This window comes from Chiloscyllium plagiosum, chromosome 10 (assembly GCF_004010195.1).
Source record: "Chiloscyllium plagiosum isolate BGI_BamShark_2017 chromosome 10, ASM401019v2, whole genome shotgun sequence".
Classification (NCBI taxonomy): domain Eukaryota; kingdom Metazoa; phylum Chordata; class Chondrichthyes; order Orectolobiformes; family Hemiscylliidae; genus Chiloscyllium; species Chiloscyllium plagiosum.
Window position 1 is genome coordinate 35,639,341 of NC_057719.1, and position 17,753 is coordinate 35,657,093.

The 17,753-nt window shown below is 39.2% G+C and overlaps 1 protein-coding gene across 7 annotated transcripts in view; it reads right to left on the reverse strand.

Moving 5' to 3' along the window:
- The window catches only part of ppp2r5ca (protein phosphatase 2, regulatory subunit B', gamma a), a 181,578-nt gene that overhangs the window by 15,164 nt on the left and 148,661 nt on the right, over positions 1-17,753 (reverse strand). For all 7 annotated transcript variants that reach the window (XM_043697390.1, XM_043697388.1, XM_043697387.1 and 4 more), the window contains 3 exons: positions 6,361-6,531; positions 6,002-6,129; positions 3,758-3,859 (listed from right to left, as the gene is read on the reverse strand). In XM_043697390.1, coding sequence (XP_043553325.1) covers positions 3,758-3,859; positions 6,002-6,129; positions 6,361-6,531 — 401 coding nt within the window. The remainder of the gene's footprint in view (positions 1-3,757; positions 3,860-6,001; positions 6,130-6,360; positions 6,532-17,753) is intronic.

Below are 17,753 nucleotides of genomic sequence, written 5' to 3' on the forward strand. Positions count from 1 at the left end.
TACTTACTCTTTTCAAATCAAACTGCATCTGACACTATTCTACCATTAAACTAACATCTGTGTCTAGCTGATTAATTGTACAGTCCTGTTTGTTTTGAGTTTGAAACTGCAAATCATCTGTATATCATGAATGAAGAATACCAGGCCAGACTCTGGCCACTTCAAATCATTTTCCAGTTCAAATCACTTTCTAGTTTAACCACTAAATACCACAACGATCTGAATATATAACTATATAATGATATACCACACCTCTTTGCTCTTGTTCTGGCTTACTGCTCTTTCCCCATGACTTTTTAAAACCTTTCTTTTTCAAATATTTATTCAATACGGTTTTGAAAATAACAATTAAACTTGTTTCAACTACTCCTTCAGGCAGTGTATTCCTAATAATTCTCTACATAAAAAGAGTTCACAATCCCACTTTTGCAGCATGCCAGGACTTTTCTGATGAGCTTTGCAAGGCACCTCCAAGAACCATTAAAGATCAGTTCAATACAAAACAGAGTCTGAAAGAATGAAGACAAGCTAAGGAATGTGAACTAGACAACACTGTTAGAGGAGAAATACAAGACAATGTGTTACTAGCTAGGATCAATATGCTAACACAGACAGTACAGAATAAATATATACCATGAGGTGGTAAAATAAAATGCCCACTTAAAAAAAATCTGATGCAGGAATTAAGGGTAAAATTAAATATCTGGCAAAGTACAGCAGCATAAGATAAATATAAAACATAAAAGTAGGTAGGAAACTTAACAGGAAGGTTCATGCAGAATTTGATCATCAAGAAATTGAAAAGAAATGGAACTTGGCTTCATTAATATACTTACAGTAAGCATGTTGAAAACGTAAAAACAGCAGAGGCAATGTGAAAGGAAGAAGTAGAATTGTTGGTTGAGGGTAGGCATTTAAATACTTGTAGTGTCCATACAAAAAGAAACAGAACTTTCAGGGAACAGTAACAGGATGAGGGAACTAAAGGCAACACTACAGTTCCAGACTAACTGCATACGGAGATATTTAATGTGTCAATGAACAAAACTATTCTTGTGTTGCATTAGAAAGAGGAGTAATACTTGTCTATTGGGGCAAGAAAGCTAACAAGTTTTGAAAGGAGATTAAGACTGAAACCACAACTGCAGTAACTGACAGCAGCTTGTGCACCTTCAGCGACTTGATGAGCTGAAGTTGGAGATACATCAGTCAGTGGGAAAGGTACATAGACACTTATTCAGGTAGACAATTATAATATTTTGGCTGGTAACAGTGCAAATGAGCAGGTGAAGTGTACAATGGAACAACTGTGTGCAATGGGAAAACCAGTTAAGAAACCCTGAGAAAAGGCACAGATGTTGAAAGAAGTCTGCGCAGATCTGAGTGTTTCTGGGACAGCACTAGCCTGACAGAGTTACAGCACACGTTGAGGAGGGGTTCTAGTTTCTGTATCCCTGGAGTTGGGATGAAGTTGTTTAATTGATCTTTTGAATTCCTCCTGTTGATTGACCAAGTACAGGATACTAAAGGACTGCTCAGCAGAGAAGTAAATGATGAGAATGTACATACAGCGTTGACAAGGCTGTACAGTGTAAAACCTCAATCTTTGAAGTACAGGACCATGTTATCTAGAATCCAAGGAAAGACTGGACTCCTGAGATCAGGAAAGAGGCAACCCATCAGGAAGGGCATTCAGCACAATTGAGAATTATATCTCGGAACGAAGAGGCAGATTACTGAAAAGTAAGCGCAGTCCAATCTTTGCTGCTATTACCTCCATGGTAAGGCTTCTGGTTGATCCTACGCATATCTATGGAGTGTGACAGCCAACTGTGCACAGTCTTGCATAAACCTCATATCGCAACCCACTAGACAAAATAATGCATGTTGCTCCCTTCTCATCGTCGACTAAGGCCACTTTTCTGCTGCTTGGATTTTCTCATCGTTCGTCCCAACTACTAATTAAAAAAAGTGGCCTAACTAACTTTCAGGGCTGGTTTATGATTTCTAATAACACCTTGCACTCATCCTTGAGCTATTCTCCACTCTCTTCTTTAGAGGAGACCCAGTCCTTCCAGTGAACCACTGCCTCGCCACACCTTCTGGGGTGATGGCTTGGTAAATGAGTCGATAGCAGGTCATCACATGGAGTTAAGCCAGGTGTTCAAGACAGTTTCCACAAGGACAGACAGAAGCACTGAAAATACATACACTGACTAAATTACAAGGATATTTTTCCAAAACCAGAACAAGATACAAGATGTGTGCGGTCCTTGACCCCACAGTCATCAAGTAGTGACCACATCTATATTGATAAAATCAACAGCTGTGCGGCAGCAGAAAATAGTTCACAAAGGGGAGTTGCTTGAGGCCAGAGTCTGGTGATTGATATAGAGGCAAGCAGCTCACTCAGCAACACTGCAGAACCTTAAGTGCCAAAGTGTGTCAGAGCAAAGTTCAGTCGGATTACTCGGCTTTTACTCATTCAAATTTAGAAGAACAGCTGATCATTTTGAAACAACATTCTGAGAGACACTTGACAGAGCAGAAGTAGAGAGGATGTTTTCCTTTGTGAAGAAATATAGAACTAGAGGACAAAGTTTCAACATTGAAGTTGTCCAATTTAAAATAGGGATTAGGAAGATTTTCTTGTTTGAGAGGGTGGCCAATATTTGGAATTTTCTTACAGAGCAAACAGTGAAGTTTCAGTCACTGAATATGCCCAAGATTGACTTGGATAGATTTTGATTAACAAGAAAGTCAATTGTTAATGGGGATGTGAGGGACCGGGGAAGAGGCAGGCAGGAAAGTGAAGTTAAGATTACAATCAGATCAACCACGATCTTATTGAATGGCAGGCTCAGAAGGGTTAATTGCCTATTCCTGCTTTAATTTCATGTTATGGCAAAATAAGCACAAATGGGCAACTTCTGGCTTGTTCTCTGCTGAACTGAGCAATGCTGCATTTTTTTTTTATTTACTCAAGACCCAGTACCATCAAGTATAATGAGTGTCTAGTTCTGCTATGGTTACTGCCTCCATGGGCTCAGAAATCTGTAATTTAACAAGCTTCTAAATAATAGCAGAGAGCCACAAAGGCTCAGCTACAATAGTCATATAGTCTTTATTCCCTTCAAATATGGAAGTTGAAAGATGATCGCAGGAGCAAATCAACATCTCAGCTTATCGTCTAATTACTTCTCCGTCATTTACATTTTAGTAGGTCAGATACACTACTCCTGGAGCTCTCTTCAAACTTGTTTGAATGTGTATACTGTAGGGATACAGAACACTGGGGAAAGTGAAGACTGTTTTATCTGCTAATATATACTTCATTTGCAGCTCTCATATGCTACATCTCCATAGTTTAGCTAAATTTTTATTTAAACAGGTGCAAATCTATATACTGAAATTGCTTATAACGATAAGATAATCACAAACTTGTGAACTGCATATTGTTTGCTGGTTCACTCTCCACTAATTTATTTGTCCATTATTGTTTCTTGAATACAAATTTAGGCTAATCACGTGCAAATATCTGAGACAACAATAGGTAATAGATAACTTTGTGGTAGAGTGAGATCTATGCACATTACAGAACAACCTTGATTATCTGAACGTCGATTATCCAAATTTTGGATTATCCGAACAAGATCTCAAGGTCCCGTAAAACTTTACCCAAACAAAATACTCTTCACCCGTCTTGTTCAGATAATCGAGGTTGTTCTGTATATGCTGGACAGACACTTGAACTTACTTTTGTCTTTCTGCTTTGAACTGTTGGGTGCAGTCATCAAATAGTTTCTGATTCATTTCCATAAAGAGTTTCAGAGCATTGTAGATTAATCCATGGATAGTCCTACATATAAAAAAAATTAACTGAATCTCATGCATGCTTAACATTGTACCATCTATTAGGTCTACATTAGCTAATTACAAAAACAGTGACTATATTGTGGAACTAGAAATAAAGTGCATAAAATGCATGTTAGTAAATATGAAGCTTAAAGTCATACTTCCTCCTACCCAAAGGAAATGCCTACCTTAATTGAAACTTGCATAACTTTATTAAGACTCAAGTTGGATAATTTTCACCTAAATCACCAAATATGAAACTGATGCAATCAGATCAACCGCCTTTCTTTTTAAAAACACACTGCCCAATTTCGTTCATTGTTGAAGTCAATGAGAAGTAAAATCGGGCAAGTGGACAATTGAATAATTACCTAATTTTTTTCCATCAGACAGGTTAAGTAAAAATTACCCCCAAGTTTCAGTTGAGAATACACTAAAATACAACATTTATAGTAACATTTAAAATAACAATGTCATGCTTCTACAATAGCAATATCTTAGGATTCAATTTCCATTTATAATCATATGCAAGTTCAATTATAGGTAATGCACAGTAATATCTTCCCTTTTTGTGAAGATATGCTTTCAAAGTGATCTCTCAGACTTCGCTACACACAAGACAAGGAACGAATTACTTTAAATATATTTTAGAGTTTTACCATTGAACTTTTTCAAACAAATGCAAGTGACAGACCACAGGAACTAGTATTTCTGACAGAAAACCTTAAGGGTTTTCAAATTGCATACTTGCAAATTCAGGAACAAGCTTTAAAATACTGACAATTTTGAATGCATGCTGTGTGAACATGTTCTAAATACACATCTACAAGTAATAAAACTTAAAAAAAAGGATGCTGGAAATCTGAAACACAAATAGGAAATGATGGATAAACTCAGCAGAGGTCTGGCTCTCCACAGATGCTGTCAGACCTGAGTTTTTCCAGCACATCCTGAACTTGCAAGTTTCTTTGAAACATTCTAATGTATAGAGGACCTATACTGCAAACACATACTTCAAAATGGCATTTAAGCCAATAATGTTGAATGCCTTACTATCAAATTAAATTGCACAGAGTGCAAGACAAATTGGATGGACAGCACAAAATCACCAGATTATACCAGGTTTAACAAGGTTAAGACTTATGAAGCCTGGTTGCAAAAAGTTGATTTGTACATCTGTGTTCAGAAGGTTTGGGGTAATATAATTGACATGATAAAAGGATCTAATGAGACAAATATAAGAAAACATTTTTTCTAATGGGTAAATCAAGAACGTGCAGCAAAATTTTTAAGTCAGTCACATCATTCAGAAATGAAATGACAAAGAGAAATTTACAACTCACTTTCCAGAAGAATTTGGCTGCTGGATCAATTGAAACTTACAAAACTGAAATCAATATATTGTTGGGGAGCGCATGAAGGAACATGGAGTCAGGCAGATGTTGGAGTTAAGGCCATAGATCAGCTTCGATCTAACTGGATGTGGAGCAAGTGCAAGCCAATTGATAGCCCACTTCTCTTCTCACATAGGTACAAAAGTGCTTTCAGCTTATTAATACAAAACATTTTTCAAAATTAAAAACATGTCTAATTGAATAATTAAAACATATGAAGTGTTCATGCTTCAAATTGCCCAAATTAAAACAAGAATTTTATTTTATGTGAATGCTTAATTTGATATTCTGTTTTTTGACTTTATTCTTTCATTGGATGTGGACATTATTGCTAAGGTCAGCATGTGTTGCCCATCCCTAACTGCACTCGAGGGTCAACCACATTGTTATGGGTGTTATTCAGAATACAGTAAGGATGACATTTTTTTCCCCTTTAGAACATGTGCAAAACAAACAGGCTGTTACAACAATGATAGTTTCATGTTCATCATTACAGAGACGAGTTTTACAATTTCACTGACTGAATTTAAGATTCACCAACTGTCATGGTGTGATTTGAACTCAAGTCTCCAAATCTCACTTAGGGACTCTTTAACTATCATAATAACACTATCCCTAGAGAAACATTCTTCCGGAATATTTGTGCTTTTCGTATTCTTCATACAACTACTTTACATTCTAACTTATTGCAAAGGTTTTTTCTGCTTAAAGTTTATGGAAGGCCAAATACAATAATAGAACAATTCACTTACTTGTTCCAATGGGTTTTTGAATTACGATACAGAGATGGGAACATAATGGGCAAGATCTTTGCAGCATTGTCACTAATTAGACTCATGATGTACTCATTATTCCAATAATATAAAGCTCGCTCAGCCACCTAGGTCAAAGAATATACATCAAGAAAATAAAAATAGTAAGACATTGCATGCAACTACAAAGAATTCAAGTGTTTTCATACAGAAGAAGCAATTTTTTTGTTATTATTTGATACAATCCATTGACAACTTTATAGTTTGGTCAGTACCATACTAGAGGTCTTAAAATAAAATGTACTATTGTGAAAACGTAATTATTATCCAAATTCTCATTTTTATAATTCAGAGCTCACCTGGAAATGTGGACTGGAAACACACTTAGCCAGCTGTCGAAACAGGGGTTCCATGACTTTTACAAATTCTGATGGCTCAATTACATCTAAAATCTCTTCCAATTCATTTAGAAACATCACTTCCTTTGGACTATGCGTTTTTGGCCAATATTTGAGCAATGCCATAACAACCTACAAAAGTCAAAATACTGTTGGAGCCATATACTCAAACTTTGAAGCATAACAAACAACTTAGAGAAGCCAATACAGTAAAAGTCCAGCTATTGAATGATATAGTATAGCTATTAAACTAGTCAGTCAGTTTTTCAACCAATTGTGTATGCGTTGGTCATCAAACATTTATCTACTCTTGTCCCATTTCCAAGCACTTAGTCTACAGCCTTACATGCAATGCAGTTGTGTATTCATCATAATACTTTCAAATGTTCTGATGCTTCTTGTCGACACAACCCTTTCAGACACTTGAGCTTGAGACACTCATCACTCTCAGGATAAAAAATCCTAATCCTTAAAGTCTCAAACAGTTACATTATAACCTGTGTGCCTTTGCAGTTGGCACTTTGATTAAAGGCAAGTATTCTTTATCCCTTTTTAAATAATTTATTCAACGGTCCTCTTGCTTTTAAATATCTGTGGACATGCACACCGAGGTCCCTTTGATCCTCTATTTTCCAGGGTACTACTATTCATCATGTACTCCTTTGTTTTGCTAGTATTCCCAAAGCGCACCACATCTCACCGTTCCAGATTAAGTTTAATTTGCCACTAGTCTGCCCAATTGACCAGCCTGTCCATATCGCAATATAAGGCTTGCCTCCTCACTATTTACTGCACCAGTTTGTGCCATCCATGAACATATTGATCAAATCTACATTCATACACATTACAAAGAAGCCAGCACAAATTCTGCTGTATGCCACTGGATGCAGGTTGCCAGTTACAAAAACAATCTTTGATCACCCTCCATCCCCTGCCAGTAAGCCATTTTGGATGCAATTTGCCAAATTATCCTGGACACCATGGGCTCCTTATCTTCTTGACCAATCTCACATGTGACAACTTTCAAAGGCCTGACTGAAATCGACATAGATTACTTCAACTGCACTGCCCTCATGTAGTCACTTGTTCAAAACAATTCAAACAGTAAGGTATGATCTTTGTCTTTCAAAGCCATACTGTCAGTTCTGCGATAACACGGTAGTTCAGTTCTCGTGCAATTCCGTGCTTTCAGAAAATTGCGTAATAGCAGCACCATTTAAACTAATGGTGTCGGAATCATGTTATAACCAGTACATGCTTTAAAAGTTCACGCTATAGAAACAGTGTCCTCAATTTGTCAATTGCGTTATAGCGAATTTGCATTAACGAAATGCACGATATAGTAGAATGATCTGTACTGACTATCCTTGATTCATCCCTGCCTCTCCAAGTGGAGATCAATTCCACCTCTCAATTATTCTAAATGTTTTTGGACATTCTGGAGGGAGGAAGCACGTTTCCGCTGATGGGAGAGTCCAGAACCAGAGGACATAGTTTAAAAAATAAGGGTTAGGCCATTTCGAACAGAGTTGAGGAGGAACTTCTTCACCCAGAGATTGGTGGATATATGGAATGCTCTGCCCTAGAAGGCAGTGGAGACCAAGTCTCTGGATACTTTGAAGAAAGAGATGGATAGAGCTCTTAAAGATAGTGGAATCAAGGGTTATGGGGATAAGGCAGGAACAGGATACTGATTGTGGATGATCAGCTATGATCATAATGAATGGTGGTGCTGGCTCGAAGGGCCAAATGGCCTACTCCTGCACCTATTGTCTACTGATGTTACACCCACAGGTCTATTGTTCCATCTATGACTCCTATCACTCCTTTTTAAAAATGATATCATGTTAGCTCCCTTGCATCTCTTTCCTGCAGTCAGAGAGGATTTGAAACTTAATATCAGGACAAGTGCAATCTCCTCCCTTGCCTCACACAGGAGTCTGAGATACATCTCATCTGGCCCTGGCGATTTAACCAATTTTAAGGTCACTAAAATGCTAATAATTTTGGATGTAGGTTTGCTCACTGAGCTGGAAGGTTAATTTTCAGATGTTTCGTCACCATACTAGGCAACATCATCAGTGAGCCTCTGAATGAAGCACTGGTGGCATGGCCCGCTTTCTATTTTTGTGTTTTGGTTTCCAAGGGTTGATAATGTCATTTCCTGCTATGATCGAATATTGAACTACAGAAACAATCATCCTAACACCCACAAACAAAGCTGCATTAGAACATTGTTTCAATGAGTCACCACACACTGCAGCACAGAGGAACTACGCAGAGCAGAGGAAAATCACCTATACAGTGTAACTGGTATCCAATAAACACAGTGTGCCGATTTCTCAGCAACAAACTCCAACAAGCAGACAAAACATGTCCAGAAACCCTAGCCACTCTCCCCTACATCAAAGATATCTCAGAAATGACTGCGAGACTACTCAGCCCCCTTGGCATCATTGTAGCCCACAAGCCCACCAACACACTAAAACAGCAGCTTATGAACTTGAAAGACCCTATCAGACAACAAGCAAAACTAATGTCATTTACAAAATACCTTGCACGAATCGCAACAAACACCACATTGGACAAACCAGGAAATATGAACATCAACTAGCCACTAAAAGACACAACCCACTCTCACTAGTATCCTTACATACAGAAGAGGAAAGACACCACTTCGACTGGGACAACACATGCATCCTAGGACAAGCCAAACAGACACGCGCGAGAATTCCTAGAAGCATAGCATTCCAACTGGAACTCGATCAACAATCACATTGACTTGGATCCCATTTACCACCCCCTGAGAAAAAGAACAGGAAACGACATCACCAACTCAAGGAAACCTAAACACATAAATAGAAAGTGGGTCATGCCACCGGCGCATCATCTGGAGGCTCACTGATGATGTCATTAAATATGGTGACGAAAACGAATTTGGTTAAGCAAAATGTGAAAGTCTCAGAAAGGATGAAATTCTTAAAATGTATCTAGGAGATTATCTTAAGACAGCACATAGAAATCCCAACAAGGGAGGGCTTGGTAACCAAGCTGGACAAACGGTAGAAATATTTGGTGGGGGTGCATTTCAGTGACAGTGACCATAATTCAGTAACATTTCAAGTAGCTACAAAAAAGGACAAAAATGACCTTCCAGCTCAGCGAGCAAACCTACATTTAGAACCTCAACCTGAGCTACAAATTTTCTCAAAAGTTCACTAATAATTCCTCCCTCTCCACTGTGATTTGTTCAAGGACATCATAGGTCTCCCCACTGATTTCAACAACTATATTATCCTTCTCTATAGTACTCTACATGTCTATTTACTCCTTTAAAATCTCACCTACATCTTGCAGCTCCATACACAGTTTGTCACACTGCCTTCTAATAGGCCTGCCTCTTTCCTTGGTTATCCTCTTGCCCCTAACATTTTTGAGAGATGTCTTTGGTTCTTCTTTTGTTTTACCTGCCAATGTTTTTTCATACTCCTTTTTACTTTTATGAATTGTCATTTAAGTAAACTTTTACAATGTCAGTATGCCTCTAGAGCTTCCAGTATTTTGAACTCTCAGTATCTACAATAAACATCCCTTTTTTTCCCTCTATTCAATCCTGTACTATCCTTGACATTTAGGGTTCACTGTACTACACTCATTTTGAAAGGCTTCCACTCCTTTCATAGAATTTCCTGTACATTGCTGCTCCCAGTCCATTTTGGCCAGATCCTGTCTCATCAGATTAAAACTGGCTTGCCTCAATTCAGAACCTTTACTTACATTTCATTTTTGTCCATCCTACTTGAAATGTTACTGAATTATGGTCACTGTCACTGAAATGCATCCCCACCAATATTTCTACCGTTTGTCCGGTTTGTTTACCAAAAATTCAGTCGAGTACCGTGCCCTTGTTGAGATTTCTATGTGCTGACTTAAGATAAGCTCCAAAAAACATTTTAAGAATTCCATCCTTTCTGGGGAATCCAAGATGGCGGCAACCCAGCAAGTCTGAGTCTACAGTGCTCCTCCCAAGACTTGGGCAAAGTGGGTCACCCACCCCCACCACACTCACCAAATCATTTAAAATAGCTGTTTAATTAGTTGCTTAGTATTAAATTTAAACAATCTAATCTTCAGTAAAAATGACTAAAGGGAAGGGAGCCCGCAGCTCTCAGCAAGCAGGAACTCCTCCCTCATCCTCTCCAGCTGCAGCTGAGGCGTGCGCAGCCGCCCCGGGGGACTTACCTACAGTGGCGTACCTCGTGGAAATCATCTCCAAACTGGATGCAAAGATCGACACATTTATTGAAGAATCCCGAAGTCGATGGGACTCACTCTCGGCCGCGCTGCAAAAGCACGACCGAGACATTAAGGATATCGAGCGCCGAGTCGGAGGGGCGGAGCTAAAGGCCGCAACCTCCGAAACTACAGCGCAATCGGCCGTGGATCGGGTCCGGACTCTCAAACAGCGAGTCCAGATCTCAGAGAATCCTATTGATGACCTCGATAATCGAGGTCGTCGAAAAAATATTCGTTTGCTGGGCCTTCCCGAACGGGAAGAGGAAGGCCAGCTTACAGCACTTCTCGAACAGTGGCTGCCACAGCTTTTAAATCTGGAGGCTGGATCAGGCCAGGTAAGGGTGGAATGGGCCTACCGGGTTGCAATACGCGGGCCCGGCTCGAACCAGCATCCCCGCCCGGTCCTGTTCCGGCTGCAGAGCTATAAGGAGAGGCAGATACTCCTAGAAGCCTCTAGAAATCTTGGAAAAGATTCCCAAGCCATGATCTATAAAGGATCCAAGATCATGTTATTCCAGGACTTTTCCCCAGCTCTGGTCCAAAAGAGGAAGGCATTCGATGAGGCGAAGTAGTGTTAAAGGGACTTAAATATTCAGTACTCCTTACGCTACCCGGCGACGCTACGCTTTAACCATGAAGGATCAGTGTATAACTTCGGATCGCTGGAAAAGGCTAAGGAATTTTTGGACTCGCTTAGATAAATTATAAGAGATAATGGATGTTGGTTTGCCTTCCCCGAACTGCGGTTTATATCCCCCCCTTTTCTTTTATTTTACCTTACTGCTTAATATTATCTTGGGGGGTGGGGAGAGGGATTTATTTATTTATTCTCTATTTAACGATTTTCTCCTCCCCCCCTTGGGTTTTTTAAAATTATTCTATATATATAAGCCAGGGGGGTCCAACTAATGTTGGTGGGGGGAGGTGGTTACCTTATTCTATTTTACCTCTGTCTCTAGGAGCGGGGTTGTTTTCCCTTGTTATTTTGTATTATTAAATTTAATTATTATTTGTTGAGGTTGTAATTTTATAGTTATATATTTTATACATGGTGTTAACATTACCAAATATATCCAGGTGTTGGTGTGGGTGGGGTGGGGGTAGGGTGCTCACTGTTAACTCTAGTTTTGTAGTATTCTAGAATTTGTAGAATTCTCCTCATCCTATTGGGGACTGCCTGGGTCAAGGGTGGGGCACTGGTTGGGAGAGGATACGATGTACCTTTGGAAAGGAAGTGACACCCCCTGGGAACATGGGGGAAAATCTCCATTTAAATACGTTTTATATTTTTTTTATTATTTAGAAATAGTTTTTTATTATATTGTTGTGAGTGTATTCGAGAGCCTTTATTTTTGTGAATTTTATATGCTCTATGCTCGGGATGTTCTGGATAGGGTTTCCCCTCCTGAGGGGTCTCGGATTTGTCCGGACGATTATGGTTGATCAGTCGGTTAAGTGGTGCACCTGGAATGTCACGGGGAGTAATTCGCCAATCAAAAGGAAGAAAATATCAAATCTCAAGAAAGAAAGAGTTGATATAGCTCTTCTACAGGAGACACACCTGTTGGATAAAGAACACTTGAAATTACGACAGGGTGGATTTGATCAGGCCTTTTTTTCTTCTTTTAGCTCAAAAAGTAGGGGAGTTGTTATTCTTATTCAGAAGAATTTCCCTTTCAAAATCCAAAATCAGATAAAAGATGAATCTGGACGATATATTCTGATTAAAGCCCTTATAAATGGAGAGGAATATGGGATTTTAAATTTGTACTGCCCTCCGACACACCCCTTTAAATTTATAACGGAAGCCTTCTCAAAATTGGTGGCTCTTGGTGCCCATCATACAATTATAGGAGGAGACTTTAATTGTATTATGGATCCGGAAATAGATAGGATTCCCAAGAGTACTGCAGGAGTATCTCCCAGATCTCGACAATTGGTGGATCTGAATAAAGAATTAGGATTAGGAGATGTATGGAGATGTCTTCATCCACAGGGCAGAGATTTTTCTTTTTACTCCAATCCACATAAATGTCATACCAGAATTGATATTTTTTTGCCCCCTTGATTTTTTTAAATTACATATCATCCTGTAAAATAGGTAGGATATCAATTTCCGACCACGCTGCTGTACATATGGAAATCAAGGCGAGGAACAACGGGACATCCCCTCGGCATTGGCGTATGGACCCCTTCCTGATGAAAGATGGTAAATTTTAAAGTACTTCTCTCAAGAATTTAAAACTTTTTTAGAAATTAATTTAGGTACGGCTGGCAACCCATCAATGATGTGGGAGACCATCAAAGCTTACGCGCGAGGTTTGATCATCTCCTACTCAGTGACCCAGAAAAAATTAAAGGGAGAACAACAGCGTCTGCTCGAAGCTCGCTTAAAAGCAGCTGAAACAGCATACGCTCACAGACCTTCTATTATCAAATTGCAAAGGATTACGGCCCTTAGGACAGCTCTAACTACCACGCTTACCCAAACGACTAAGAGGGAAATATTATTTGCAAAAACAAAGGTTATATGAATTTGGCGATAAACCTGGTAGATACTTAGCATTTCGTGCAAAGAAAAAAAGCCCCTCAAACTATCACGTCTATCAAGGAAAGTAAGGGTATTTTGACTCATGATCATAAAAAGATTAATACAATCTTTAGAAAATTTTATTCTGATTTATATAAATCGCAGGATTGTGAAGACAGGATCAGGAGGATGCAATCATTTTTTAAAAATTTGACCTTTCTGGACCTAACTCCGGAACAGGTATCGGACTTAAATGCTCCCCTAACAGTCCAAGAAATACTTGACGCAATCAGGCAAATTCAGAGCGGTAAGGCACCTGGCCCAGATGGCTTTCAAGCTGAATTCTATAAAGAATTTACAGGAATATTGGCTGGTCCACTTATGGACATGTATAACTACGCATACAGTCAGGGTTGTCTCCCGCCTTTGCTGAAAGAGGCAAATATCTCTCTTATCCTTAAAAAAGGATCCAGAAGATTGTGCGTCATCCTTGCTAAATGTAGATTTTAAAATCCTTTCTAAAACGTTAGCATTGAGACTAGAAAGGGTATTGCTACATATCATAAAGGAGGATCAGACGGGGTTTATTAAGGGCTGTAGATCATCCAATAATACTAGAAGGGTTTTGAATATGATTCAAGCCTGCCATCAGGGAAAGATACCAGGAGTAGTAGTCTCATTAGGCGCGGAAAAGGCATTCGATAGGGTTGAATGGTCATATTTGTTTTACACATTGGAAAGGTTTGGCGTTGGAAAGGTGTTTACCAAATGGGTCTCAACATGGTATAGTGATCCCAAAGCAGTTGTGGTTACCAATGGATTAGGTTCGGATAGCTTCAGTATGGGTAGGGGTTGCCGTCAGGGATGTCCTCTCTCGCCATTGTTATTTACGCTAATAATTGAACCACTCGCAGAAGCTATATGGGCTGATCCCAATATAACGGCCCCGAGGATTGCTACAGGTAAACATAAAATTACCCTTTATGCAGATGATGTTCTTCGATTCTTCAGTAATCCTCTGATGTCCGTAGCTCGCTTAATCCAAGTTATTAATACATTTAGCGCATTCTCAGGCTATAAAATTAATTTCTCAAAATCAGAGGCTATGCCAATGGGTGACCTTGCTATGATACCCCACTTAGTGACGGATCCCACTTTCCCTTTCGGTGGTCCCTGGAGGGTTTCTTATATTTAGGCATTTTTATTACCCCAGTATTTGGTCAGTTATACAAGGCTAACTTTGTGCATTTATTGGAAAGGATAAGGCAGGGCCTCCAGCAATAGGGAGACCTTCCAATTTCCTGGCTGGGTAGAATAGTACTAATTAAAATGAATGTCCTGCCCCGTCTCCTATACCCCATGAGAATGCTTCCGGTGATGCTGCCAAGACTGGCACTACATAAATTATCTGGCTGGTTGGGTTCCTTTATCTGGAATCATAGACGACCCCTCATTAAGCTGAAGAAGCTACAGCTTCCACAGGCAAGGGGAGGATTGGACTTCCCAGATTTTAGGAAATATCAGTTAAGTTCCCTATTAAGTTACATAGCTGATTGGGTCTTGTCTGATCCGCAATCAATTTGGCTGGACATCGAGGCTTCTCAAGTAAAATGCCCACTTATTAACCTTTTATCTTCAGACAAGAAGAAAATCATTATGGATCACTGTAAAAACCCTATAATACTAAACACAATTAAAGCTTGGAATATAATGTGGCAAAATGAGGACAACTCACATAAAACGTCCCCCTATGCGCCGATAGTGGGAGCATGGGGATTCCAACCGGGGTTTACAGATGCCATTTTTAAACTCTGGAGATCCAGGGGTATCTCATGTCTAGGGGACCTATTTAAAGATGGGGTCCTGATGTCTTTTGAACAGCTGCATCAGAAATTCGGATTACCTAATGGAGACGTCTTTCGATACTTCCAAATTTGAGATTATATACAGAAGACGACTATGTTATTAGATAGTCTTTATAAATCAGATAGAGAATGTAGAGTACTACGACCAATGGGGGTATCTTCCGTCAGTACTATTTATCATTTAATACATGAAGAAGTATCAGGAGGTATGGACAATCTGCTTAAAACATGGGATCAGGATTTGGGTCTAGAAATCTCTATAGAAACGTCCAAATAACATTTGGGAAAACGCCAGAAGAATCACCATCTGTAACAGAGCTCAGGCTATCCAGCTGAAGATACCTCATAGGGCCCATATAGCACCGGATCGATTGGCAAAATTTAAGGCAGGAGCATCTCCAATATGTCCCAAATGTAAAATTGAGGTGGACACTCTTGTACACTGCCTATGGACCGGTCATAAGATCCGTAGATACTGGACTAAAGTAGCAATTACCCTGACAGAAATTTTAGGAACGGAAATTAAAGTGGACCCTGTATCTCTCCTTTTGGGCTTTTCGAACTTACCCTCCCTGGATATGCATGGGAAGAGACTATTTTCTATTCTTTCTTTCTGTGCAAGGAAAAATATTTTGGTAAACAGGGTGGCTGAGGGCCCCCCTGGACTTTCAAATTGGCACAGATTAATTATGGAATGTATTCCCCTTGACTTCCTCACAAATATGGTGCACCGAAAGGCCGAATTATTTCATAAAATATGGCAGCCCTTCTGGAATTATATGAATACAGATATTTCGGCTATCCTAACAAGGGCTTTTATTTAATTGAGATTATGAACCTGGCTGGTCCGGGGCCCCTTGGGAGAGGAATCCCGCACGAATACGGGTTTTGTTACATTTGATGTTAACACATTCCGAGCATGTATCTCACTATCCAATTTCTGTGTTATCCATTGGTTTTTTTTTTCTTTCTATTATTTGAATAATGTAAGAGACTTAAATATACACTCTGGTTAGTTGTAGGTGAGATTAGTAGTTAGTTGAGTTTTGTATTTTTTTCTTTCTCGGTATTTTTCTTTTGTTAAATTTTGGTTATTATTTATTTAAGATTTAATTGTATATCAATGTTTGTACTTGAGAGTTTTGTTTATTTTTGTAAACTTGTAAAAAATGTTAAATTTCTAATAAAAATATCTATTAAAAAAAAAGAATTCCATCCTTTCTGAGACTTTCACATTCTGCGTAACCCAATTAGTATTGGGGAAGTTGAAATCCCGTATTATAACCACACCTGAAATTTGAATACATTTCTGCCTTTCTATCTCTGACTGTTTGGGGGTCCAAAGTACATTCCTATTAAGTGACTGCCCCCTTTTTTGATTTCAGGTTCATGTAGCATATAGCCTCATTTGAGGAATAATCTAAGGTATCACCCCTTTTTATTGTAGTAATTGACTCCTTGAACAATACTGCAACACCATCAATTCTTGTACATCTCTCCACATCTCATCGAAGATTTGGAATATTGAGTCTGCCCCTTCATTGACCATGTCTATGTGGCAGTAGTATCATCTCCCCATGTTTTAACCAGCACCCTCAACTCATCTGCCTTATGCACAACACCCTTTACAGTGAAATAAATGTCATCCAGCTTTGTTATACTCCCTTGTCTCTTTATTTGATCATATCCATTGTCTTCCACACTGACTTGTTTTTGTTCCAAAATGGTTTGTACATCACTCCCTCATGCACCTCCACTTCTCATCCCAATACCTTGTCAAATTAGTTTAAACCCCCAACAACACTAGCACAAACAAGCACATGAACTGCTTGTTAGCAATAAAGTAATCACATCACAACATCAGTTACCTTCTGATGACAGCTAGAAAGCAGCACCTTTTCGCATTGTTTGACTGCAATATGTTAGCAGCTGGCACAAACAACATGATGTGGTACAATTAAGTCAAGTAACCATCACATATTTTTTAAAACTAACCTATAACCACTATTCTGTAAATAAATTTCTTCCTATCTGAGCTGTTTCTTTAATCTGCAGATATCCGAAAAATAAACTTTATTAACTGCCTCAATTAATTAGAACTCAATTGTTATTGGTAACATGGAAAAAAAGCAATTAATGTGATTAATTTCTTCGGCCTCAAGAAAGAGACTTTGTGGAGTGCCTCAGAGATGGATTCTTAGAGCAGCTGGTGCTGGAGCCGACCAGGGAGAAGGCAATTCTGGATCTGGTATTGTGTAACGAACCAGAATTGGTCAGAGACCTCGAAGTGAAGGAGCCATTGGGAAGTAGTGACCATAATACAATAAGCTTCAATCTGCAATTTGAGAGGGAGAGGGTATAATCGGAAGTGACAGTACTTCTGTTGAATAAAGGGAACTATGGAGCTATGAAGGAGGAGCTGGCCAAAGTTCAATGGTGCAATACCTCAGCAGGGACGACAGTGGAGGAACAATGGCAAATTGTAAAAAGCTGCAGTCCCAGTACTGATCCCTGCGGTAAATATTTCTGTGTATAATGCAGAAGTTGCACGATCAGTTCACTCCTAAAAGGAAGAAAGATCCCAGGAGGAGGCAAGGTCGGCCGTGGCTGACGAGGGAAGTTAAGAAACATATAAAGTTAAAAGAGAAAAAGTATAACACAGC